Source organism: Rhipicephalus microplus, chromosome 4 (genome assembly GCF_043290135.1).
Source record: "Rhipicephalus microplus isolate Deutch F79 chromosome 4, USDA_Rmic, whole genome shotgun sequence".
NCBI lineage: Eukaryota > Metazoa > Arthropoda > Arachnida > Ixodida > Ixodidae > Rhipicephalus > Rhipicephalus microplus.
In genome coordinates this window covers 67,743,648-67,770,294 of record NC_134703.1, presented here as the reverse complement: position 1 = coordinate 67,770,294, position 26,647 = coordinate 67,743,648, and the positions used below count along the sequence as shown (strand labels likewise).

The following is a 26,647-nucleotide window of genomic DNA, read 5'->3' as shown; positions in this document are numbered from 1 at the left end:
CATGCCATGAAATAAAAAGTTCATGTTAATGATTTCTCGTCCGCTATCAACAAACATAGTGACGAACGTCTCCTTAACCATCACAGTAGCCATAGTAGCCATGACCTCCAATTTTAGCGCCAAAATTGTTGCCAAGTCGGAAAAAGAAAAATATATTGTGTATAGGGTTCAACACAAAATAACATGATTTGGAGTGAGCAAAAACGGTATATACATCATTCCCTCTTGCTTGGTTTCCAAGCCGCTGGTAAGTTGCAAACAAGTTAATCAATTATTACGCTTTCGCTGTACCTTCGTACACTTTGTCTACAATAGAGTTCTTGCAAAAGTGTTTTCGGGCTAACACCTAAGCAGGAGTGTTAAATTGTTTTTTTCTTGAATACGTTCACGGTGATTGGCTCAAAGTCACAATATAGTACCAGTACATCTTCAAATAGGGATATCCGGTCGCGGATGAACAGTCCAGTTATGAACTAACACGTGCTCTCTTCGTCCTCTTCATCTTCTGTTTCGTTCCCAGAGCACGTGTTCCAATTTGACATTGTTTTCCTTTTATAAATAACCTGCTGCGTTAATCATGCAATTCGCCAAAACGCGATAACGAACTAACGAATGTGAGAAATTTACGTGAAGATTATGACGCGTGCGTGCCCCGGGATCTGTTAAGGCGTATTCAGCACTCAAACGCACGAACTTCGAGCCAATAAAAGGCTTTGTAGGGCGCGTCGGTTCATTCTGGAATAGATTGGAGCGCAAACGGACAACACACGAGAGAAGCTTTATATTTCCATGTGTTTCCCGAATAAAACCAGTACGTAGTAAGCGTTCGTATACTCGTCCTGTTCGTAGGCGCTCAAATCTATTCCGGAACTTCGAGGTTTATTGTTAGCCGGATGGCCGGAGGCAACCATCGCCGTTCGTTTGTCTGAAAGTTCACCATGATTTCATAGCTACCTGAACGTAATGCGTGGTAATGAGATGCTGCAAATTACTTCTGAATAGTCGTGCGGCAATGCAGCAGTCGAATACACAAAAGGAGGTAGACAATACAAACGCTGCATACGAACGTTGGTGAAACGAAACCGAAACCGTCCCACTGCTGTTGTTTAGTCGAATCTCTGCATCATCCAACAACAATGGAATTCCGCCTCTCGCGGATCCTCGCACCCGCAGTTTCTCGCTCGCTCACTTCGTTATTTACACATTTGCACAGCTGAGACAGCTTGAGATTACGTGTGATTTCTCCCTGCACGGATGCTTGTCGTCGGCTCACCTGAGTTATCATGATAACGTCGGCCACATTGCTAGGGCTATTTTTACAATGTGCAAACGCGTTCGTCAATGTGGAGGAACTTAGGAGTTTCAAATATGAGGTTGACATCGTGAGTACACCTGTGAAGATCAGCGATGTAAGTATGCAAGTATTCATGTTTACGCCATTCACTGTACAGTGTATCAGTCGTTTCGGTGCGTTTTAAGATGTCTATAGGGGCGCCGATGCTGGTCCACGTTTAACTAAACCTTCTCATTGAAAGCTGAAAACGGCCGGCCGCCAGTCAAAACACAGGTGCCGTCGGAAGCTGCGTAATATTATCGTTAAACCGAAGTTCGCAATATTCTTTGCCGCGCGAGAACTGCGGAAATGGTTTTCCTCATTATCTTTTTATAAAGTTATTTAAAATAAGCTAGCAGTGACAGAACTGGTTGGCGTCGCTATACAATCAGTGTGTGCTACGTGTGGGAGTAATTCCCTAAAGCATGACGTGTTCCTTACAACACTTGTCACACTGGGCATACCAATCTTCGCTGAGACCAATCTACATTTCCAATTCAAGCGCGCTGAGAGAGGCGCGACTGAAGTGAACGTGCTTTTGGCATGGCAATGTAGCAGTGACAGGGCTCAAGTAATGGAAGTGCCTCTCCGAAAGAGGTATGTTGCTGCGTGCTGTTCCGAAGTTTGATTTTTCTTAGCAGCCGCCCAGAACCTGCACCAATATGGCACTGAGTGAATGAGGAACTTTAACCGTGTGACCAACTGGTAGGTCCTAAAGAAGACTAAGACAGTCTCTGTATTGTCATCCTAGCATGATAGTAAGCTGCATTGTAGCATGCAGCTTTATAGGCTTTGATCTCATTATTTTAGCTAGCATTTATATCATTTAGTTGCTTTATTCCTTCTTTTTATTACTGAAATGCAGGCTATTTCAGCTTAGTGAATCGTGAAAAATGACTGTTTGATAAAACATTTTGTTAATTGTATTTTCTTGCAGTTTACTTTGATTGTTTTCTGGAAAACATCTTTCATTACAAATATTGATATTTGAGACGTTCTGACTATGCTTTGAGCTCCACTAGTTGAGCGTATTTTTTCATCTCTTAAAACACTGACTGCTGCTCCAAGTGAGCAGCTTTCTTGCAAAAAAGAAAACAAAAAACACTCATGGCTGCTCCAAAGCAGTACATTTTCTGCTGCGAACTCCGCAATAGAATGTGGAAACTCACTTCCCTTTGCTGCTTGTGTGTGCCGGGCTAAATTGAAGTGAGAGGTAATTTTTACCTGAAGTGTGCTTTGTCACGATGTGTCGCTTGTCTTGCCTCTAGGATATTGGTGCATCGGTAATGCTCATGATGACAAAGTTTGGACAAGAGTATCAGTGCTCCCTGCCTGAGAATCCCTACCCGACGGAGCATGCAGAGTCTGATGATCCTGAAGCGGAGGCACCGGACGTCTTGAAGCTACTGGAGCCACTAAGAAATGCACCTTGTTTGACTAAGGTATGGCAGTGCACACCATATCAGCAGCTTGAGCTGAAACTGTTGCTGTGTTGCGAACTCAATGCATTATTTTGTGTCAGGCATGTTTCCCAATGTGCTGTATGTTCGATACTTGTTATTTTCAACATTCTGAATTGATGCATAAGTATCAATATATGCACTAGGTTGCAGTTAGCTCAGTCATTTATGATGATTATATTATGAAAGGTTGCTTTTTATGACTGTTTGATTAGATTCTTCATTAGAACAGTTATTTATAGTAGCAATAAGTAAGTAAATTCATTGCTCTACAGTGTGTGCTGGATTGAAGAAATTACTAGTACTGTAGTACTGGGGGGGGGGGGGACTGATATAACACAATTAATCTTGTGAATCTCGATTGTGACTCAAGAGAATCTCAGTTTTAGCAAGAAATGAGATAGTTTCTGAGCCATGTCAGTCTAACCATATTACGTGATCATTTTTACATTTAACACTGCTGCGGTAGCTGCATTACATGAAGCACCTGTTTTGCGGCCCTTGGACATAAGGGCGTTGATGAGACATCTGTGTTCATACAATCTCGGAAAAGATTTTCTGTCACGACCGTTCCCCACCCATTCCCACTGCACACATTTCATATAACTCTCATGAATTTGAGTCAAAAGCCTTTAATGGCTCGTACTCGTAACATCGGATTGTCTGTCCATCCACGCCCTGAAATGAGTGCCTGCTGTCAGTGGCAAATTCAGAGGAAGGCGGTAGAGGTGATCCCCCATAAAGACTCTGTCAGCACCATCCCTCCTCAATTCAGTGCTCGTAATCTACCTCCTATCACGAATAAGGACAAATGAGTGAAACCACTTTGAGCACACATCAACAGTATTTGTGCTGTAAAGGGTTTTTCTACTGGTAAAAGCAAAAGTCATGACAACGCCCCCCTTTCCGGTATCAGTTTAGGTGACCCCCCTCCTCTAGAATTAGTGGCTGAGTTCGCCCCCTGCCCGCTGTGGCCTCTCCCCCTCACACTATCTCGTCAATCATGTGATGGCATAGCAGCATGCGTGGCAATGGTCCTTCATCAGAGTTCGCATTGTAGCAGTTGAGTTGATCGGATAGCTCCCAAGCGGCTTGATGATGACTCCACTCCCAATGGAATGGGCACAGGCTTTTGCCGAACGCACTTCGGAATTTACGAATTGTCTTTCAATTTGAATACTTATATGTTTCACCTGGCTTTAGTGCGAGGAATTTCAGGCCCTTATACGGACACTGAACATAACCATTAGTCAAACTCGGTATGTACAAGTTCTCTTTGGTCATAAAATGGCCCTTGCTCTAATAAACATCATATATCATCATCCTCATGTTTAACTTGTTGAAGTAATTAAGTGCATAATTTTCTCTCGGTTACTGTTGACTATTTGGATTTAAGAACCTAATTGTTCATGTCTGCATATCGTATTTTTTATGTGAAAGACATCTAATTTCATCTACTCTATTTAATTTATAAAATAAGAAACAAAACATGCGTGCATGATGCCAAGATGATAAATCACTTGTATTTGTCTTTCCAGACGAGAAACTGGTGGACATATGAACTGTGCTATGGAAAGTCGATTAAGCAGTTTCACATAGAAAGTAAGAAATTTTCTAGCTCTATTTGTCTGTTTGTTTAGTGTTTTACTAACAGGTGTGAACAAACTTGCTAAAAATACCTGCAAGCACCCCCATGTTCAGTTTGTAAAACTGATTTATCAAAAATCGCTGGAAGCTTTTCCGACTTAAGTGATCGCACAATAATGCTTGTGAAACGAATTTATACTATAAGAAATTGAGTAGCTTATGAACAAAAAGCTGCATATCTTATTTTTGCGGTAATACATTTAAATGAATGCCTGTTTTAATAGCATATAATGAGGTATTTGTGCTTTGTTTTAATTAGTAAATGCTTAAACCTGGTTTATTGCACTTTCATGCTATTGTTGAGTGGAAGTTCTTAAAGAGAAGAAGTTATGTTTCAGGTAATATATAACACACAACTTATATGAGAGTAGCTTAACACTGGTAGTTCGAAAAAATGAAGCACAGGCAGCAATTTTATGTACAGTTTGGTGGACAACAAATGTAAATCTTGGGCTGAGATTTTTTAGCTCAAGAGGTGAGCTAACCGTATTGAGTGAGCTCCCAAGTTTTGTAATTCAACTTCTGCCTTCCTGTCATGCTTTCAAAAGTCTTCACGTTTTCTCTTAGTGAATATGCTGTTTGATGAGTTGACATAGAAACGATTGAGTGTCTAAATCCAAATGTGGTATTAGTGGCACATTTTAATTCTCCCTGATTGAGACATTCATTGCTTGTGTTCTCGTTTCAGATGGCAAACCAGAAGGGGCAATCATATTTCTTGGCCTCTATCACTACGATTTTGACTGGAGCAATGAAACAAACCTGGTATGCTGTTCACATGTTATGTTTGCTGTTCTCCAGACAGATGACTGCACATGAAATTACCTTTTTATTGAAACTGTCCTTCCTATTTCTAGGAACAGTTCAACAAAACAGGCCAACAAAAGTACCACAGCCAGGTTTACAGCCACGGCTCCAAATGTGACATTACTGGAGTCCCGAGGAGAGCGGAAGTCAGGGTGAGCTGAGGGGTTCTTTTACGTTTACATATCTACTATATTCCAAGTTTTAAAAGCATCAATTTTCTCAGAATTTAACTGGTGGTGCAAAATATAAGTACAGTAGGAACTGGAATACCAGACGAGCACTCCCGTTCCTTCATGTGACCTGTTCTTTTGGGCTACATGTTCAGTAATAGTAATATCTAGGGTTTTACGGGCCAGAACCAGGATGTGATTACCCATTAGGCACGCCGTAGTGGAGGGCTCTGGAAATTTCAACCATCTGTTGTTTAACGTGCACTGACAACATCACAGAGTGCACAGGCGTCTAGCATTTCCGCTCCATTAAAATGAGATCGCTGTGTCCAGCATCGAAACCACGTCCCTCAAGTCGGCAGCCAAGCACCACAGCTGACAACCACTTGTTAAATTGTGAATTCCTGCAAACTCACCCAAATTTATATTCTTTTAGCCTAATTCCTTTCTTCGTTTTCGTATCTGCTGAGATAAGTTTCACAGTAACTGCACAATGTGACATCCCCAAAAAACATGCCTTTTTTTTAATGATTATGAATTGCATCATATAAACATCTAAAATATTGAATATGAATTGAAGTTTGCTCTAAAGGAATCCATATGATCGAATTAATTTCGAGTCTGTCACTGTAACATGCATGCCCCGGTTTCAGATTGTAAGAACCCCGAAATTTTTTTTCAGTTTATATTTTGTTAGAAACATGAAATGTTTGCAGTTTAAATAGTATGTATATTTGTTTGAGTGTAAGATATGTTGAAATACAGTGTGTGGAAAAAATGTGGTGGAGTATAATCGCGAAAGAATGAAACAAATGCTTCTTAAGACAACTCTACAGTCACATAAAATTTTTAACTATGCTGGGTGTCTTCGCCGTACCACTTAATTTAGTTCTGAAAAGGGCGAGAGCAAGGTGGATACCCACAAAGCACATCCCTCAGAACAATTTTTTTCACCTTCGTTTCATGGTAGGGCACTAACATGGAAAAGTTGCTCTTGCGAGTTCCATTTGGGCAACTGTACACACTTTGAGTGGTAATTATAGGAATGCAACCCAGTCTGTGTTTATGTACTCTATCTCACATGTCACAAACAGTGATTTGTGCGAAAAAAAATGTGCAATTAAAATCTTTATGTTGCTGCATTCTGTATAAAGAGTATTGGAGTGTTTCTTCAGCTGTTTGCTCATATAAATTATTCTATGAGCTTCTTTTTCTTTAATCTAGTACTTCTGCGATGAAGAGTCTACCGATTACATTGACAGCGTGGAAGAGCCAGAAACTTGTAGCTATGTCTTCACGGTGCACACATCGAGGGTGTGTGCGTTTCCGCCATTGAAGCGGATATCTTCGTCCAAGCCTCACACCATCTCCTGCAGTCCCAGGCTGACCGAAAAACAGTACCAGAAATACCTGGAAGTCAAAGAGAGTACGTCACTATGAATTTGTCTTCATGCATGCTTATAGAGCATAATCTACAGGGGGGGGAAGAGTGAGGGGAAATAGGGGTACCAACTCTAATCATCTAAAGGGAGTGCCGATTCTGCCCCATGCCTGTACTCAGTGGGAATGTTCACATTATTTTTAATGTGCAAGGTTATGACTGTGCTTTCTTTGACTATAATGGTGACCAAGGGCCCCTGATGTTGCATCTAAAGAACTGCTAGCTTCTCGCATTTTTTTTTTAGCTTCTCGCATCACTGGGAAATAACGCCGATTTGTGCTGCCCTAAATTAACTATAGTGTCGCCCAGGGTGCCATTTGTAAAAACGTCTACAGAAAGCTAAAAGAGCCCTTTCTCACTGCATAAATATAGGTGCTCATTTGGGAGGACTGCAGATGACCAACATTGAGTCTATCATTAGTATACTTCAGTAAATATAATGAAAAATTTCACCTATGCTTTCCTTTACCTTATCTTATGCCCCTGCATGATTGTAGCTAACAAAAATAAGACCCCCTGGTTTTGCCCTTTCTTTATCATTATTGAGATGTTACATCTGACTTACAATACATTTAAGTGATAGTTCTTATGATGTAGGTTGGTTTATGCTGACATCATTGAGAAACAAAATATATTTACTTTGTTTTATCAGGCAGTTTTTTAAACCTTTGTTTGTTACATTTTAGCTTAAATTCACTGTCAATGCAACTTATTTTCTTCTCTGTGCATACATTATATTCATTTATGCATTACTCTGTCGTTCAGGCGTCCATTAGAATCGAGTAGTGAGTTTGCTTGACATCTGCCGAATTGTTCTGTGGTTATGTTCATCACAAGATGCACAACTTCAGTTATACACTTCAGATTTCCTTTGTAAAGATGAAATATTTTTTTTCTGGTTGTTGTTATTAGATGAAAAGAAATTGGAGGTAGAGAAGAGAAAACTGTGGCTGCTCGAACAGCAGAAAAACCTGGAAGCCATCAAATCTTTCGTGAAGAAAGAACCCAGCGTTACGAACCTGGAGAAACCTGTGGTGGACATTGAAAATGGTGTGGAGAAACCTGTGGTAGACATTGAAAATGGTGAGTGTCGGTCGGCTGACTGACACGCCTTGTAAGGGCACTATTCACCCTTTCGTCGGTAGTATGGTTATCTAATGAGTGCTCGAATAATTCAGTCTGCTTCCATGTATACAACGAATGTAATGTGCCATAACAAGTGTTAGGACTAAAAATACACTCAGCATTGACATTCGAGCTTTGTTGGAGTAGACTGCTGAAATTCATGAAGCGGCATCCGACTAAGTAAAAAAGAGAGAACGTAGTGAGCTGCAGGCTATGTGAGTTAGCGCAAGCTGTTCTGTGACATCTGAGGACCACGTCAGTGCTAGAAAATGTGAAAAGCTGTGAGGACGACTTACAATTGTCAGTTTCTATGGAGGTTTATGCATTTCATCTTCAGATAAAGGATTCAAATCTGAAGCACATATCATAGCATTTTCTTTCCTTAAACCTGTAGAGCCAGGTTGTACGAGATGGACATGTCTTTTCGGTAACGTCTACTTTATTCTGTCAACCAGAGAGTCGAATATAAAACAGGTGCATGCAGTGCACCAGAAGTGGCAAGAGTGAAAGAGACGAAGGAGAAACAGAGAGGAGAGCAGCACGTTGCTTGGAATGCTGCCCCGCAGGGTGTTTGTGACCGCGGGGGTGCGCAGTGGCGGCCACGTCGCTACAAACCTTATTCCTTGTTTTTTTTGTTCTATTCCTTACACTTAGTAGCTGATCCTTGAGTTGGTGTCTCGTGGGGTACGCAACGATACCCAATACCCAGTGGTACTCCACTGCGGCACCATCGGGTGGCCAATTATCTTGTCACACTTTTTTTGCGGAGGAGAACACCCTCTGTACTTGTGGAACAAGGAGCGAGTGAGCGGCAAAGCGGGGCTGGGATGCTGGAGCTGGCATTGATGCTGCTGGATCATCTGGTGCTTCATTTGAGGACAGCCGCGCAAAAGTTGTCAGTTATCCTAATTACAGATAGTTGTAAGCCTTGAGACATTGTTTGCATGTATCTACTCCAGTCAAGTTTAAGTATAATTCCGCTTTGCTTCGCAAGAATCTGTCTTGCTGTCAACTTGTTCCAGTGCAACAATGAGCAGCACACCTTGGAATAACACCAATGCACGGCTAACTATGCCACATCTTCCTGATAGATAACATGTTCCCAAGCTTACCATAATGCAAGCGCGCCTACCCTGAGCAAGTGCCCCCTTCCCATTTTCGGGAGACTTGAAATATGCCCCAGCGACCTAGCGAGCGTCTCCCCCTGCTCTCATTGTCATTTTCTTCTTTTTTTTTTTTCAATTCGTTCTCTGCCACGGATTGCTGCGGTAGCAGTTTCTAAAGAACCCAAGTTTGAGAGCCTTTAAATACGTGCACAATTTCTTAGTAATTTTACAGTGTAGTTGTGGTGCCTTGGGGTCGCATTTCGAGTTGTTGCAAATTGTTGGAATCTTTCAACGTTTTTGCACCCTTGCCATAACACATGAAATTTCACACAAGAATTCCCTCCGTTTCAGTGAACAGTAAATGCAAGCATATTCAATAACGCATATCATTGGAAGCACAACAGGTGTGCATTTTTTATAGGCTCTTCTTTGCCACCATCTTGAATATTTGACTGCACCCGAGCAAAGCCCCCCTCCAAATCTTGTTGAGTTATCTTTCACCTTAGGGGAATTGCTTGCACAAGATATTACGGTATATGCCAGTAGTTCTCAGCCGTTAATGTGTTGGGTTCCCCTTGTGGACTCTTTGAAGAGATGGTTTTTCAGCGATTAATCCAGATGACTAGGCTCCAGTAACCCACAAGGTTCCACACCCCTTGGTGCCAGGATTTGCGGAGGGGAAGGAGGCAGATGCACTCGATACTGTATTAAAAGGCAGACATAAAGAAAATGTAACGCCATTTCGGCTGGTGTGGCAGGTTTAGTTTCTAATTGAGGCATTGGGGCAGCCGAGGCAATGTTGTTCAGATTGTCTGCGTTTGTTGGAGAAGGACCTGGAACTATAGTTGTATACCTACTTTACTGAATAGATTCAAAAGATATTGGCTAAAGTTTATTGGACTCATCAATGATTTGCAACTCTATACTTTGTTTCTGAAATATTAGAATTTTGACTGAAGTACACAAATCTTAAGTTGATTGAAATTATAACCTGCTTTATGGAAATGTGTCTCTGGCTTTGACATTTTCTTTGCTGTTAGCATGCTATGCCAATGCCTGGCAGACGAATTTCGTGCTGAAACAGCATGCAAAGTTAAAAAAATTAAAAAAAAAAGAAATGTGTGGCAAGGATGAGGTAGAAGCCAGTTGCCGTCGATTTTTTCCAAAAGGTCCAGTCGCCCTTTAAACTGGCCACTCTGTATTTCAAATGTTCATAGCGAACATCCAAGGTGTCACTGTGAACTTTTCAAGTAAAGTGGGGGTGTTTGGCATATCTTGTTATTGTTGTTCTGCACCTGCAGACCTCAGTACAGATAACCTCCATTACACATCAGTGAGCAAAGCTGTGCTGCTTTTGCTTTTTCTCTCCTGCCTCTAGAAAACCTTGTTCCTTCATCTCATTACAGTGCGTCTAACCTTTCTTATTCTCAGTTGCATCACATGTTCGATTAACAGTCTTGTGGACATGTTCTTCACTTAAACGTGTTCTGTTAAAACTCCAGATGCTATGTGGTAGTCTTACGTAGATGAACACTATTAAAAAGACACTAAAGTCAAATAACAATTTATGTCAGGGTGAAAGCTTAATGTATGACATCTAAAACGACAATATTGTTACGAGTGACTGTGTTTATTTAAAGATGAGGTGAAACGGCGTTGTGAAAGAGCAGCGTACTTCTGAGACAGGCCTAGAACGCTTCACCCAACCACACAGTCCAAGCGCCGCTCCACTACTCTTGTTCTTCTTCCGCGCCCCGTAGGCTCGCGCATCTTCGTTCGAAGACAATGTTCGAAGGTGCGCTAGTTGACGTGCTTCTTCAGCGCGACACAACGTCTGAGCGATGGACAGATCTTCCCGATGCGAGAAAGGTAATAGAGTGTCCAGAAAACTCTGTGGATTTCGTGCATAAAGCAGAAAGAAGGGCGAATGTCCAGTAACTTCATGCTTGGCGGTGTTATACGCGTAAGTAACAAACGGCAAGACGGCATCCCAGTTCCTGTGGTCAGCATCAACGTACATCGATAGCATATTCGTGAAAGTTCGATTTGTTCTCTCAGTAAGACCGTTAGTTTGTGGATGGTAAGGGGTGGAGTGGTGATACGAGGAGCCACAGAGGCGCAAAATTTCTTCAACGACATCGGCGATAAATTGTCGTCCACGGTCACTGGTGACAACCCGTGGAGCACCGTGACGCAGTATGACCCGTTGTAACAGAAGAGAAGAAACAGCGGCTGCTGTGGCTGATGTCAGTGCGTCCGTTTCCGTATAACGCGTTAAATAGTCCACGCACACTATAACATATCGGTGGCCTGATGGGGTCTTAGGAAGGGGTCCGAGCAAGTTGATGCCGACTTTTTCAAAAGGGGATGTCGGTGGTGGGATGGGCTGCAAATAACCTGCCAGGGCAGTGGTGGATGGCTTGTGGCGCTGACATATAGCGCAGCTGGCGGCGTGCTGTATTGTGGTCTTCCACATTTTTGCCAGTAGAATCTCTCACGTAGTCGATGTAGCGTACGTGTGAAACCGAAATGACCGGATGTTATGTCATCGTGCACAGAACGAAGGACGACCTGGCGCAGGCTTTCCGGCACCACTAGTAGCAACGGGAGGCCATCGGCTGAATAGTTTCTTTTACACAGCAATCCATTTGAAATTTTAAAGTGCTTGTCGACGGAGTTATGTGCAGCTTCGAGCAAGGGTTTCAGAGCTGCTGGTATTTGGGAAGTCGGACAAGACAAAAACTAAATAGTCGTCAATGTCATCGTCGTCAGCGTTGGTGTGAACTGAAGGAAGGCGGGATAAGCAGTCGGCATCTGTGTGACATCGTCCGCTCTTATAGGTAAAAGAAAAGCTGTACTCTTGGAGGCGCAACGCCCAACGAGCCAGCCGGCCAGACGGGTCACGAAGTCCCACAAGCCAGCATAGTGAGTGGTGATCGGTCACTATTGTGAACTCATGGCCATGTAGATACGGTCGGAACTTCTGAATGGCGAAGACGACTGCTAAGCACTCGAGCTCGGTGACGGTGTAGTTCTTCTCTGCTCGGGTCCATGTCCGAATGGCATATGCTACGACGTGCTGACAGCTGTTGCAGAGTTGGACCAGAACAGCACCAACACCTAGCCCACTAGCATCGGTATGAAGTTCAGTCAAAGCATCAGGATCAAAATGCTTTAGGATGGGTCCTGAAGTCAATAAGAATTTCAGCTGTTGAAATGCAGCCTCACATTTATCATCCCACAAGTACGGTGTGTCTTTATGAAGAAGGGATGTCAGTGGGGAGGCAAGTTGTGCGAAGTTCTTAATAAATCGGCGGAAATATGAGCACAGACCCAGAAAACTTCGCAGGTCCTTCACTGTTCGTGGTGGTTCAAAGTTGCGAACCACTGCGGTCTTCTGTGGGTCTGGTCGCACGTCTTCTTTATCCATGAGAAAGCCTAATATGAGGGCTTGACGTTCTCCAAAATGACACTTCTTTGAGTTTAAAACAAGGCCAGCTTCGCGTAAGCATTTAAACACAAGCGACAAACGGTGGTTATGCTTTTGAAAAGTCTTGCCGTAGATAATCACGTCATGTAAATAGCACATGCAAATTTCCCATTTTAGTCCACGGAGTACTGTATCCATAAATCTCTCGAATGTCGCTGGAGCATTGCACAAACCAAAGGGCATAACTTTGAACTCAAAGAGACCGTCTGGTGTTACAAAGGCCGTCTTCTCTTTATCTGAGGGATGCATAGAAATTTGCCAATACCCAGAACACAAGTCAACAGAAGAAAAATAGGAGGCAGAATGCAGGCAGTCCACGGCGTCATCTGTACGTGGCAAAGGGTAGACGTTTTTTTTTGTGATGGCATTTAGGCGACAATAGTCTACGCAGAATCTCCATGAATTATCCTTTTTCTTGACTAGAATGACAGGAGTTGCCCATGGACTACACGATTCTTGTATGATGCCCTTCTTTAGCATGTCTTCAACTTGCTCAGCGATGGCTTTCCTTTCGGAAGGCGATACACGATAGGGCTTCTGGCGTATTGGTGGTGCTTGGCCTGTATAGATGCGGTGTTGCGTACGTGGAGATGGTGGCGTAACGGTAGACGTCTCGTCTTGGGCAAAGTCAAAGACTGAAGCGTAGTGTGTGATCACCTCCTGCAGCAGCGACCGTTCAGTTGATGGAAGTGACTTGTTAATCATACGGTCAATGCTGGCAGAATAGTCGGGGTACGAGTTGGCGTGGGGTTTCTTTACATCCACCGACAGTTGGAGTGACCGTATGGTAAGAGTACTTTGCTCTTGGAAGCTTGCCAATTTAAGTCCTGCAGGCAGATATATGGGCTGCGCGGAAATGTTCACAGTCCACAAATTGGCACAACCATCGACGGTGAGCACGAAGCAACGAGGCACAATAACGTTTTACTTAAGTGCGTTACTGAAGTTCGGCTCGGCTAAACCGTAGTAAGAACCCGCTCAAGAACGCGAAGAGTTAACACGCACAAACATTGCAGTACGCGGGGCCAAGCAGACGTCTTCAGACACGGAAAACACTTCCAAGCAGTCATCAACGGTATCTTTCGTCAATGGAGACAGCAACACGGGACGAAAAATAATCCCACCATGACCACAATCTAGAGTTGCACCACATTCCCGCAAAAAATTTATACCTAGAATGACGTCGTGGGTCGCTCGTGCAAGCACCGTTAGTTCAGCTCGAAACGTTTGATTTCCTACAGAAAGTAAAACAGAACAAACTCCAACCGGGCTCAACGTTTCTCCCCCTATGGCGCGGAACGTAGCACTCCGATTCCAAGCAAACATTACTTTCGTCCCAAGGCGATTTTTAAAAGACATGCTCATTATGGAAACGGCAGCACCGGTATCAACTAGCGCAACAGTACTCACATTGTCTACAAACACACTCACTTTGTTCTCAACCATTACAACACAAGCGGGTCTTACGGAAGATGATTTTGCGGCCTCGCCCTCATTGGTCGCACCAGCTAGTTTCCCAGTGGTGGTGGCGTCCCCGAGCAGCGACGCGGAGACGGGGATCGCTGTTGGCGTGCGGGTGGTGGGGTAACGCTGCGGTCGGAGCAAGGAGAGTCAGCACGTGCTGCGTGTTGCCGTTGGAAAGAGCCCTCAAATGGTCGAGACTCGCCAGCAGGTATATAGGGCGTGTACACATCGTTGAGCTCGCTGCTGGCGACCGTAGCAGTACCTAGCGATGTGTCCAGGTAGCCCGCAGTTGTAGCAAGTACGGGTGTCGCATCTAGTTGTCCCCGGTGATGTACACCTCGTCGGTTGATAAAAGCCGGGCGATGGTGGCCGAGGAGTAAATCGCTGTGATGCAGCTTGCCTGCGTTCCTGGTTTTCGAGTGGTCGTTCACTCCTTCGTTCGAACCGATCGGTGTGATTCGGGCGAGGCTCAAAGTAGCTCTGTCGCATCCGAGGTACCTGTGGTTCACGGGGCCGTTGGTCTAATGCACACTGATGGCAGACACCAGCGGTGTCCACAGCTTGCAGTTGAGCAAGTTCTTCCTTAACCACTCGTCTTATAAGAGAAGAGATGTCGTCCTGCGATGGAAGGTTGACACTTGCAATCGTGGGCACATTCTCAAGACGTCCAAATTTTGGTAGGACTCTCCTCCTCTTTAGCGCTTCAAACGCTCGGCAATGTCTCCTTAGGTCAGAAGGTGTGTGTAAGTCTTCCTTAGTGATGAGAAAATTGTACACGTCTTCCGCGATTCTCTTGAGCAGATGACCTACCTTATCTTCGTCACACATGGTCGCACTCACAATTCCGCAAAGCTTCAAGACGGCCTCGATGTAGGTGGTGCATGCTTCGCCAGGTAACTGAGCTCTGCGTGAAAGCGTTTGCTCCGCCTGCTTGAACTTAGCTGTTGAGTCACCATAACACCTCTTCAGCTCGTCCACGAAAATGTCCCATGTGGTCAATGCACTCTCATGGTTGTCGAACCAAAGAGACGCGAGGCCGACGAGAAAAAACACCACGCTCTCGAGCTGCTTAGCAGTGCTCCAGCGGTTGCTGCGAGTCACTCTTTGGTAGTGCTTGAGCCAGTCGTCAACATTGTCATCTGGCTGCCCCGAAAAGGTCCTTGGCTGATGTTCCGGCATGCCGCAGCGATCTTGTCCTGGCGGGTGAGCATGTTGCTCATCAACAACGAGGTAGTTATGGCCTGCTCCCGCGTCCTCCATGTCTGGTAGCTGCGGTAGCAAGCCTGCCAAGCGTCTGCTCTGTCGCGAAATCGGTAGAGTTGGGTCGTCCAGATCGATGTACCCAGCACCTCCACCAAGCTGTTACGAGTGACTGTGTTTATTTAAAGATGAGGTGAAATGGCATTGTGAAAGAGCAGCGTACTTCTGAGACAGGCCTAGAACGCTTCACCCAACCACACAGTCCAAGCACCGCTCCACTACTCTTCTTCTTCTTCCGTGCCCCGTAGGCTCTCGCATCTTCGTTTCAATATTATCAACAAAAGTGCCTTACTTACCAGGAAATTAAGGTAAATGCGCATGAATACATGCACCACAGTAGGACATTCTCAAAATGATCTTGGTGACGTCAGACGAACCACCTAAAATTAATAACTAGTAATCAAACTAGCTGCACTAAATAAAGAACCTTCCATGCATCAAGGGAGGTAATAAAATGCTGCTTGTTCATTTCTGTTTGATTCAAAGAAAAATGAACTGCCGGACGTTGTTACTATGGGGAATAATGCGAGTGGTTCAAAGGTTCAATTTTCGCATGGTTAATCTGGACAGGTCGTGCCATATAGCGGGGCCCAGTTGAACCAGTAACGCCTGCCATCTCTGAGCGAATGGCAGGAAATTGTTGAATTGTCATTGTTGCTGTGGCTCCCACGGCTTTCGTTCTATTGCTACTAGTGTTGGTGGCTGCGCAGTAAAACCGGGCAACGTTGTGCATGGCAGCAGTGACATGAGACGTTCCACTCGGGCGAGTATTTTGAAGAGCCTATGCGGACCACTAAATCGTGATTTTATTTCAAGATAAGCACTTCCTTAGCACAAAAGTAACACTACATGGTTTCCGGACCGTCATTTCAGCAATCAACGTTGACTTAATACCGTAGTTCCCTTCAGTGTCCCTTTACCAGCTGAGGTATAGGTTGATTGCACTGTTTAGTGTAAAGGAATGCTTACTCCTACTCGAGGGGCTGTTAAGTAGCCATATTTTCTTCACTGGATGAATGAAACAAGCTGATTCATCTGTTGGATACATTCACCTTGCACATATGTGTAAACCAATGTTATCTGTATAATGGCAAAAGTGAAATCTGAACCTACACTCGGAATGAGTCACTCTCCTCACTGTGATAATCACCAGAGGTGTACTTCAGTTGAGTCATCTTTGTGAAGTACTGATCATTTACTGGTCTCTTTTTTTCTTTATCAACTGCTTGAAAAAAAAACATGTGATTGTTGTACTCATTTGAGATGCTTGAAATCAAAAACGTTAAACGTTGCTTGTCCTTCACTGCAGCACGAACTGAGGTGCCGGCCGAGACGCAGAATGATGAAGCCCCCATTCTGGAAAATACACGAAACGATGTGGCAAAGCAGTTCAAGGAAGTGTTCAGCAAGGTTAGCGTTTACTTGTACTCACTACTGCATCTAGCGTGAAAGTGCACGTCTGAATAATCGTGTATAATTGCTACATTTGCATGTTTCTGTGTTGTCAATTTAACAGCAGTCTGAGAACTTGGCCATGTAATAAGGACAGGGCCACGAACTTGCGCTGGTCATTTATCATTTTACAGGTACTGCTGTCTCAAGTTTGAGACATTGCAGGAGTGGTTAAAAGAAATGCACAAAGAAACAACAAACATGTGTGCTTATGGTTTTGTGATGAGTTCATAGACAATTTTGTGTTCCACTGGGGTGGTGCTCAGCTATTCACTTGAAGGTTGTCAGCACTATCCCAGCCTCGATAGTCTTGATTCGATGGGAGAAAAATGCTTAGGTCCATGTATTGTGAGATCTCGGTGTACGTTAAAGGAACACCAGATGGTCAAAAATTTGCGGAGCCCTCCACTACAATGTGTCTCTATAATTATATCGCAATTTTAGCACATAAAACTCCAGATACTTATTATTGTATTATTACAGACAATGTTGTGAGTTTTGCCACTTAGCATATTTAACTGAACTATCTAGGGCATGATAGCATTTTTTTTCTGTTGCTGCTTTTACGTTCCGCTTGTATTTTCAATGGCAGCGCAACAACACTCATTGCATTACGAAGTGTCCTGTCATAGCAACAAGCTCTGCATGCCTGATACGCATGTTGAGAGTGCACACTCTTAGAAGCAATGGATGTGCGATCTCATGCACTGTTTTGCCGATGACCATCATGACTGTGCTGTATTAGTTCCCTTCCATATCACTAGTTGGGATAGTTGCGCTTAAATAATGGTTGACAGCTTCTAATATAGAAGAAATAAGGCAAGCAGTTTGGCAATAATGTCACCTTTAAAAGGTTCCTTTGTCCTTCTTTGCTGCCATTTTGTCTACCTCACTCGTGTTTTAACCAAACTCATTTGTCCTGGTGCGAAATGAATGTTAACTACCGTATTTACTCGATTCTACCGCGCACCCGATTTCCACCGCGAAAAAAAAAAAAAACGTAAGACATCAATTGCAACGCGCACTCATTTTTCTCGCCGGCCCGCACGATCACACCACTCGAAAAAACTACTCCTTTCGGCAGCGTATTCTATTTAAATATGAGGTACGGGCGAAGCTTGTGCCCATCTGACGTGTAACAGAGCTTTCCGTCACGGTAGTTTTACCGTGGACCGATGTCAGCACGCGAACTTGCTTCGCGCCCTTCTTCTCGACGGTTGTGGTGCCAGGCATGTCGAAGTAAAGAGGCGTCTGATGGGCATTCCCGATTTGCCCAAGCAGGTAGCCGTTGTTGCGCCGCAAGTTTAGGACGAACCTCTGAAAACTGTGAAGCTTTTCATCGTACTCCTCCGCAAAACTTTTCGCATATGCATGTTCCCCTTCGGAGGGAAAAGCCTTTCCTCTAAATAAAGTTAGTTAGCCAGCACCTGCTCGTTTTAAACTGGCTCTGCATTAGACCTTTTTTCCAAGACTAATTGCATAGCCCGCACTTGGAGCAGTTCTGTCGTCACGGGCCGCTGTGCCGCTCGCTGCTCAAGCACATACTTGCCGAGCAGCTCTTTAATTTGCGGAAACCGACCCTTCTGTGGTCCACTGAAGCCTTTGCGTGAAGCTTTGCGGTCAAGAATCTTCTGCTTTTGTTTCCGCCGGTCCCGCACGCACGTTTCGGGAACTCCGAACGATTGCGATGCGGCCCGATTTCCGTCCGTTTCTGCACACGCCATAACTTTTCTTTTAAAAGCGGCATCGTGGTGCTATCGAGTTTTTGGAGTCGGCCCTTCCACGCCGTCGATGCTAATGCACTACTAGATGACGAACTCCTCAGCACACGTACGAAGTGCCGCACATGGGAAACACATAGGCAGAAATGGCCGACGCACGTAGGGGGCGGCCATTTTGGATTTGCCGATGGCAATAGATTGACCGTAATTTTTTTGTTCGTACTCGATTCTAACGCGCATGCAATTTATAAACTCGCTTAACCGGAAAAAAGGTGCGCGTTAGATTCGAGTAATTACGGTATATGCTCATATGTTAGGACCGGAGGCAGTTTCAATATCGAGGAGCACTCCGGGGTCCTGTGACGTGCTCGGCCTACTCATCAACAAACATACTACTATTACGTGACCATGAATACCAGTAATGTTAACTATATGCTCATATGTTAGGACCAAAGGCAGTTTCAATATCGAGGAGCACTCCGGGGTCCTGTGACGCGCTCGGCCTACTCATCAACAAACATACTACTATTACGTGACCATGAATACCAGTAATGTCTTGGATTTAAGGGTAAATTACAAAGTATCCGGTGATTATAACCAGTTTGAAGTCTGTAACTTACAGTATGGCTCGCACTCGTGTAGTGATTTGGAACACAAAACCAAAATGAACTTCATTTTCAGTTTTATGAACACTCTCGGCAGATTTTTGCCGCTGCTGTAGCCGTCATATTTCATATAAAGCTTGCTACAGCAACAACTGCAAACTTTGGTCATGAGGGCGTGGTGACAAATGCTGGCTTGCATACTGTCTCGTCAACAAGGATTAGTAGATTGTTTTTAATACTATTGTATGTGCTATGTTCAGTGCCTTCTTCGTGTTGACGCGACAGACAGCATGAAGACTGCTTTGCTTTTTGGAGTAGCCATACTTCTTTGCACCAGCACTTTGTAGTGTTACATATAATTGCATTAAAAAAAGTTAACCTCTGGCTTTACTTCGTTTAACATTACAGTTTGTTACTATGGCATTCATTGCTTCATTTTTTCAGTGTAACTGTAATATTCGTATTTTATATTTCGTAAAGGTGTTGTTTTTGCCTGTCAGAAAGTCATATAGATACGAGATTATGCATAGCACGCCTAAGACAGACATTTATGTTGCTACTTTTCAGAAGGGAGAAGGCGACCTTCATGACGAAGCCACTGCCCAGTTCAAAGATGGCAGTCAGGCAGACATGAATGTCGTGCTCGAGAGACTGATGAAACGGCTCAAACAGATGGAGGCCGATACCGAGGCTGATGCTGAAGAAAGCTCAGGAAGTACTTCTCTGCAGCGTGTTGCTGAAGGGCAGCAAAGCACTGAGCATCTTGGAGAGCCAGAGGATGCCACTCAGGATGCAACGGGCGGTGAAAATGTTGCGGGAGATGAAGACACTGGAGACGATTCCGGTTCCTTAGTTAATACAGAAGGGCATCAAGATGTTGCTGAAGAAGGAGGTGGTAAGTTTTTGCTTGAAGCTGCTTTTCATTCTGATGCGAAGTGAAGGCAGCGCTTTAGCATCCCAACATAGGATGGCTAACCTGCGAATGATTGCCGTACCTGTCTTTTTTTTCTGTTTTTTACTTACAGTTTACTTTAACAATTTATTCTATAAATGTTTTCATTTTGCTACGTTTCATTAACTTTGGTAAACTGCTATGGTCTTGAATACCATTAAGCAAATGTTGCATGCTTTATTAGTTGTTAATAGGCGGTCGAAAGTGTACTATATGTGTGTAAGGAGGCCTTTGGAAGTTCTAGTTAAGGAAGTATTGCAGAAAGCATTTGTAACCACATCTTGTGGAGAAGTGCGCATCGTCACTCTGTTGTCACAATAATTGTTCTGCGGTGCCTTGCGGACACGTAATCCATTGTGGTGATGCCATATGCTTCATTGTTTTGCATCAATGGCAGCTTCCAAATTTGCATACCCAAAAGCTTTATAATAGGTTGTATTATTTACAAAAAAAGCATAATTTTTGTTGAATTTTGCTCTTTTTTAATGTTATTTAAAAATACTGCTGGCCTAGCTCAGGCCCAAGGAGGAGTGGGTACATAAATGGTAGTGGTAATACCAAAAAGGGATTATAAGAAAAAAAAATATATTGTATATATATATAACACAAGATACAAAAGAGGTGAAATTTCTTAACATCAATGAAAAATATAATTAATGTACAACAATGATACAATGCAAGGCACAAAAATACAAAAATAAAGTATCTCAGCATCAATAAAAAACCTCAATAATGTATAGAAGCATTTAAAAATCAAGAGAAAGTTCAAAGGCGAGATGGGCGAACGATTGTGTTGTGTCAGCATTACTGTCCTAATCATGCTAAATGTTTGCATTTGTAGTAAGTGTTACTCTTTATTTGCGAGGTGACAAGGTGACTTCTGAATTTATTATATAAACTGACTGAGGTTTTGCAAGCTGTCTAAACTCTGCAAATCATGCACCAGTCTAGTAACTAATGATTACTGTTGTAAATACTTACTATCTATTTCCTATAAATGATGTTTCTATCAATTTCATCAAATTGACAAAATCTCTCGTGTTAGCTGTAATGTAACAGTCGACTGTGTGAGCTAACCAGACCTGGATTTGGCAGAAATGTTGCACAGTATTAGTATGCTAATAGGGCAATGAAATACATAAATATACAACATTATGCGGTCAAATGTTCGGACAAAACAGACCTCATTTTAGGGAAATTGGCAACAGAGCACCTTGAACGCAGTTATACCACATGTTGGCAGAGCTACAGGTGGTCACACTGTATGAAACCGGTGTGCATTGTCTACAGCCATTTTCTTGGAATTAATGTACATATACCGTGTTTGCAGTGAAGTATGTCCTAGCTAGCCTGTGCATCTCAGTCACGTTCATTCACTCCAAATATGCTACTTCATACTCCATAGTGTTTGAATAACTGGCCAGTGGTGTTTTTATAACTTTTCTCAGGCAAATCGTTGCAAAAGCTAACGGTCCCTCACTGTTCCTTCATTGCTTTTTAGCACTCTTGATCATTGCATGACGCCTACAATGAGCATAAAAAATTCACAAATCAAGGCTAAAAAATTCTGAAAATTTTTTAGCTAGTGCAACCAGCACGGCGTTTAGACCACGAGGGTGTGCAGTATAGGCACAAAGGGAATAACTCCACTACCCGATACACATGTAAAAACCAGACACACAAACGCCAGTGCTGGGTGTTTGATGGCTTTGAGTTCATGAACTGCTCAGAAATGTTTGTGTAGACACTGAGTTCAGGCAACTTTATCTCACTCTGTAATGCAGTTTTAACCCTTTAATGCCTGAAATAAGAGGAAGCCAAAGAAAATGAGTTGTTTTTATTTTCCAACTTTAAGTAGCAACCTTTAATTGATTCTGCAGTTCATTTATCTAAAATGCAACATTATTGCATACTTCTTGGTATGTCGCAAATTCTCTGTATGTCTCAGAAGCGAGGACTTCACAACAAAAACATACTTCAGGACTACGTAACATGTCATGTGACACATCTTGGGTGCGCACGCACCAAATAAATAAATTATTGAAGATAGAATGTGCGTTACCCAGGGGAGAACGAGTAAAGAAGTGAGAGCTTTTGCATGTGCTTCACGCTCTCTGCCACTAGCTACAGAAGAATTGGTTCTCAGCAGCAAAGGGTTTACATGCTTCTAAAGAAGACTTCACAAAACTTAAATTTGTGTTTACAGACACACAAATTTCTGGTCTTCATCACAGAATACTGTCGCATTTCTCTCTACCTTCAGACTATGAAGAAAATTCAGGTTACCCAGGTGAAGACGGTCAAGAAGAACAGGGTCAAGAAGAAGGAGATCTTGAGAGCCAAGCAAGTAAATGTCTTCGTTTTCTTACTGGCCTTGCTTATCAGTATGAGCAACCAAACATTAAACTTGGTGAGGGGCATTTAAAGCAACCCAGGACCCCATTAGAGATAACAAAGTGTGCTCTTCAGGCAGAGCACAAACTTCTGTACATGCCAGCCGTATTTTGTGCTTACACATAACCTGTGATAGCCACTGTTGTAGCTTAGCAGGTAAGGTGTCCGATGCTAAGTGTTCTACTATTCCCCTCCATTGTACGTGCATTTCCAAAGTGGCAAAATATAAGCACATCAGGGTACTTAGAATTAGGTACTGAAAGACGTGACGTGGTCAAAAATACTAATCTAGAGTTCCAGACTATGGCCTACCCAGAATTGAAATTTAGCCTGTGGAAGTCACGAGTCGAAGTCACTTGAAACGATACGGTTTATAACACTATATCAGATATAACGATGCACAATTATGGCACCATCCACTTTTGCATGCTTTCTGTGGTAAAATAAACCACTTCTTGAGATGCCCCAGTGTTGTGATATTGGATATAGCGTTCGAATCCAGCTAAGGCACGCGTCCAAAATAGCTCTCTACGTCGGCAGCATGCGCGGCTATGCACCCTGCATCCCACCCACACCCTTGAAATACGAGTCGTTCGCGCCTTTCACAAGGAAGCGAGAGGAAAAGAAGCTGTTCTTTTCAACTTCCGAAGCGATGCCAGAAGAGGCCTGAGAAGTGGTATGATGAAGATCTTCCAGATTTTTGGTCGGTGCTTAATGAAGATGCCTCGTGTCTGGACCACTCCACGTGGACGATGTTGCAGAAACGTCTGAGAGTCTCGGAGATGTGACGATTGTTGCGCGTATACGTGTTGTGGACAGCGGTGCGAGCAGTGACTCCGACGACATGGGGGCACTCTCATCGTAGAAGACCCAATGAATAATACAGTACCTCTGTGACATTTTTTTCGCGAGGGATGTCCAGCTCAGCTACATGGAGCACCTTGGTGCTATTGAGAAAGATTTACACAAGCTTCGCGTAAGGCAATCAAAGCTGACAGACCGTGGCTTTTCTACAAACAAGTACATAGCAGCACTACCTAACTTGCATGCAAAAAAAAAAAAAAAAAGTTTTGACCTCCTTTGTTTTTCTTATCCTCCTTTTTACAATTATCGGTTAGAATGATGGGATTTTGTTGGCATTTCAATGTTATTGTAAGTGGACTGCATTTCAACGGCTTACCTTGTTCTTTCATTCGTAAAAATGTTCTCGACATCGGGGCAGATGCAGAGCCAGAAGATGCTGGCAGCTTGCGGGTTCGTATCCGTCGGTATGGCCAGCGTAGGTCTAAGGAGCCTGGAAAAAAGACTGCCAAATACCAGGAATTGGATTTGCCTTCCGAGGACAAGTCGAAGTTGGAAACTGCACTGAGAGACAGGCTACAGAAAGCGGGCGTTTCTGCAGGAGGTAAGCAGAGGTGCATGCTAGGTGAAGATGCAAAGCCAGGACTCCATTGAAGTGCTGTTGCCAAAGCTCCTGGGAAAAGGGATAGATAACTTTTAAAGGAACCCTGCAACATTTTTCCGAGCAACTATCGAATGGCTTCACTATAGTCTGTTGCCTCAAAATGAGCGAGTTAGAAAATTGTCACGTGATGTAATTTTTTTCTCTCATCCCAATGAGCGGGCTGTACGTAAGCAGAGAAAGGAAAGGATGGCATGGGGAAAGAAGCCATGTCACGCATGCATATCGTGCTCTTAAACAGTTTTTGTTTTTCTTTAAAAGCACTGCTTATTTTCAGTGTGATCGGAAGTGCACAGGCTTGTGGCAGCCTTGGTTGCCACATGCCTGTTCACAATACTCTAATCAGCCAATGGCCATGAATTGTGGTACGTGCAGCAGTCATTTGGGTATATATGACATCATACGTAGACAGAATAGGGAACGATTTCAAGCTTACTTGCAAAATTAACGGTGAATTCCAGGCCATTTCCTGCGCTATAATGTTTGGCTTGAATGTTCTTGAGAGCCTCGACTACAGATTAGCAGCATTTTATGGCCATGCTAAGAAAGCTTTATAGGGCCCCTTTAACCCTTTGCGGTCTGTGTTCAGGCACTGCTGGACAAGTTGTTTCACTGTCGATACATGCTCAAGTTTTCTTGCTACATTATGTGCCATCTGCACGTAAACTTCTTTTACTTGAGCCTTGAGTGTCTTAGTTTCTGACCAGAACGGATGGAAGGTAGTTTTGCACCATAAAAAATCAGAGAGATTGTAAGTTCAGATGTTGAAAATAGTAGTTGAAGGACATTCTCAGTTGTTACAGTGGCAATGTCGATTTGGCAGTAGGTAAGCTAGCATTGCATGGGGCAATGGGGTACCAGTGGTATCGAGTAACTTCTTAACTGTGAAAGTGATCAGCAGTGCCACCACTACTAGCAGAGGCTTTACACCACAGTGTTGCATGCACTATGCGAGCGTAACGACGCTGTGGAAGGTGCACAAGAGTGCCTGAATGCACTTGCACGTACATGGGACTCCCTTAATGCGACTCCCTAGTTTTTCTGCGCCCATGTTATTTCAGATATTCAAGCAACCGATCGCTGAAGTTCAACCGATCGCTGAAGTTTGATGTGGCCTCACCTTTTTTTTGCAGGAAGAAAAATTGAAGTTAAGATAATCACTGCTGGTTATTACGATGACGAGGAAGCGAAAGGCTTGAACGTTCTTTCTCCAGAAGAGACAAGACAGTTTCAGAACATGATAGTTACCCTCCTGGTAAGCATTTGCAATTTGAACCATTTCTGGTCTTCTATACAACGAGAAAAGAAACTTTACAGGCTTGTTATTAATGGTCATATTGATTAAACAGATGGGTAACCAAGAGGCTACACAGGAAATTGAAAAGCACCTCAGGCTGGAGAAGAATTACAATTTTGTGTGGAACAATGAAGAGACCGATACAGACACACCAGCTTCAACTACGGAAGAAGAAGAAGAAGAGAGATAGCTGCCACACACACACACACATCGTAACACTAGTCATCACTGCAGCTGTCTCGAATCTCTATACACAAACTTTCATACACAAACAGATGGGGGGGAGGGGGACGTAGTAGTCGGAATGGGCAGTGTGCATTGTACGTGCATTTTTATGCACTAGGTGAGTGGAACACCTTGTCACGCGTTAGCCAGCGGCACGTTTCGATCTCGGCTCGCTTGCTGTAGTTGTGAACACATCTTTTGTATATTTTTTTCCCACTGTGTTTTTACCGAAAATAAAAGTGAATCATGCTGCATCTGTACACATTAGATAGTGGCTTGATCTTTTTATATTACTAATTAGTGGAGGGCAAATTGGTTTGTCAGACACAGCCAGCAAATTTAAACATAATAAAGTTAAAGGATGCCCAAGAGGAAAGGCTTCTCCATTGTGTTTTTTATGGTGGTACTGACACTGTACAGCCAAATGCGAGGTCACATACTGGAATAGCGGCCATCGTGGCGTTTTTAACAGCACAGCTCCTTAGGCTTGCACAGTGTCAGTTGTCACCGTCGTAGGTGCCCGTCGGCCGTCGGAACAGCTACAGCGCCGCTTCGAAACTCTCTCTCAACAAGCGTATCAATCAACGACATGTCTTTGTAAGCAGAACTGTTCGTAGAGTGCACGTAGCGCGCCCACCAACCGTGCACAGGTGTAGTGCGGCGGGGGCGCTGCTCCCAAACCCTCTTCCAGCAGGCGTCATGCGCAGCAAACAACATACATCAAAAGTCATGTGCAGAATCATTCACAGAGTGCACGTAGCGTGCATACCGACCATGCTGGCGCTACATCGCTTGTACCTAGAGCATGCATACAACCCATGTACAGCATGCTGCATTGCTCGCAAGCCGCTTGTACTTCGACTGTGCAGCGCTAACACGTCGACGATCAGTGGCACTACTTGTGGACTGGTTTCCAAGGAGCTTTGCTCCATCGTCAGGATTCACTTTGTGCATCTGCAGTAATCTTTTCAATGGGAGTGAACTGCAATGAATTCTCGCATGTGATGCCTCGGTCACATTCACGGAGGAACAAATATTTAGAAGAAGAAACTCCCAATTTAAAATGGGCGTTCGCAGGCATCCAGATAACGTCACAAAAAATAGAAAAATAACATGCTTAAACAGAGACATTTTAGTTGGCGGTTCCTTGTGGTGCAAAGCCACAACCACGAAAAAAAAGAAAAGGAAATGCTAATGGCCGAGTGCAGCCACGGAGCTAGAAATGAGCGCGGCCGA

General features: G+C 43.6%; 1 protein-coding gene across 2 annotated transcripts; it reads left to right on the top strand.

Annotated features, from left to right (window-relative positions):
- Positions 1 to 1,154: 1,154 nt before the first annotated feature.
- On the top strand, positions 1,155 to 25,678 carry LOC119172714 (uncharacterized). Of its 2 annotated transcripts, none has more exons than XM_075892900.1 (13): positions 1,155 to 1,409; positions 2,602 to 2,775; positions 4,332 to 4,395; positions 5,129 to 5,205; positions 5,298 to 5,399; positions 6,642 to 6,843; positions 7,771 to 7,908; positions 16,613 to 16,713; positions 19,649 to 19,976; positions 22,297 to 22,380; positions 23,650 to 23,832; positions 25,023 to 25,144; positions 25,239 to 25,678. In XM_075892900.1, exons 1-13 carry the CDS (start codon positions 1,284 to 1,286, stop codon positions 25,374 to 25,376), a joined length of 1,839 nt encoding a protein of 612 aa, XP_075749015.1. In that variant the 5' UTR covers positions 1,155 to 1,283; the 3' UTR covers positions 25,377 to 25,678. The 2 variants fall into 2 exon arrangements, with proteins under 2 accessions (XP_075749015.1, XP_075749014.1); XM_075892899.1 differs by having other exon boundaries at positions 1,156 to 1,409; positions 7,771 to 7,941.
- The last annotated feature ends 969 nt before the right edge of the window (positions 25,679 to 26,647 follow it).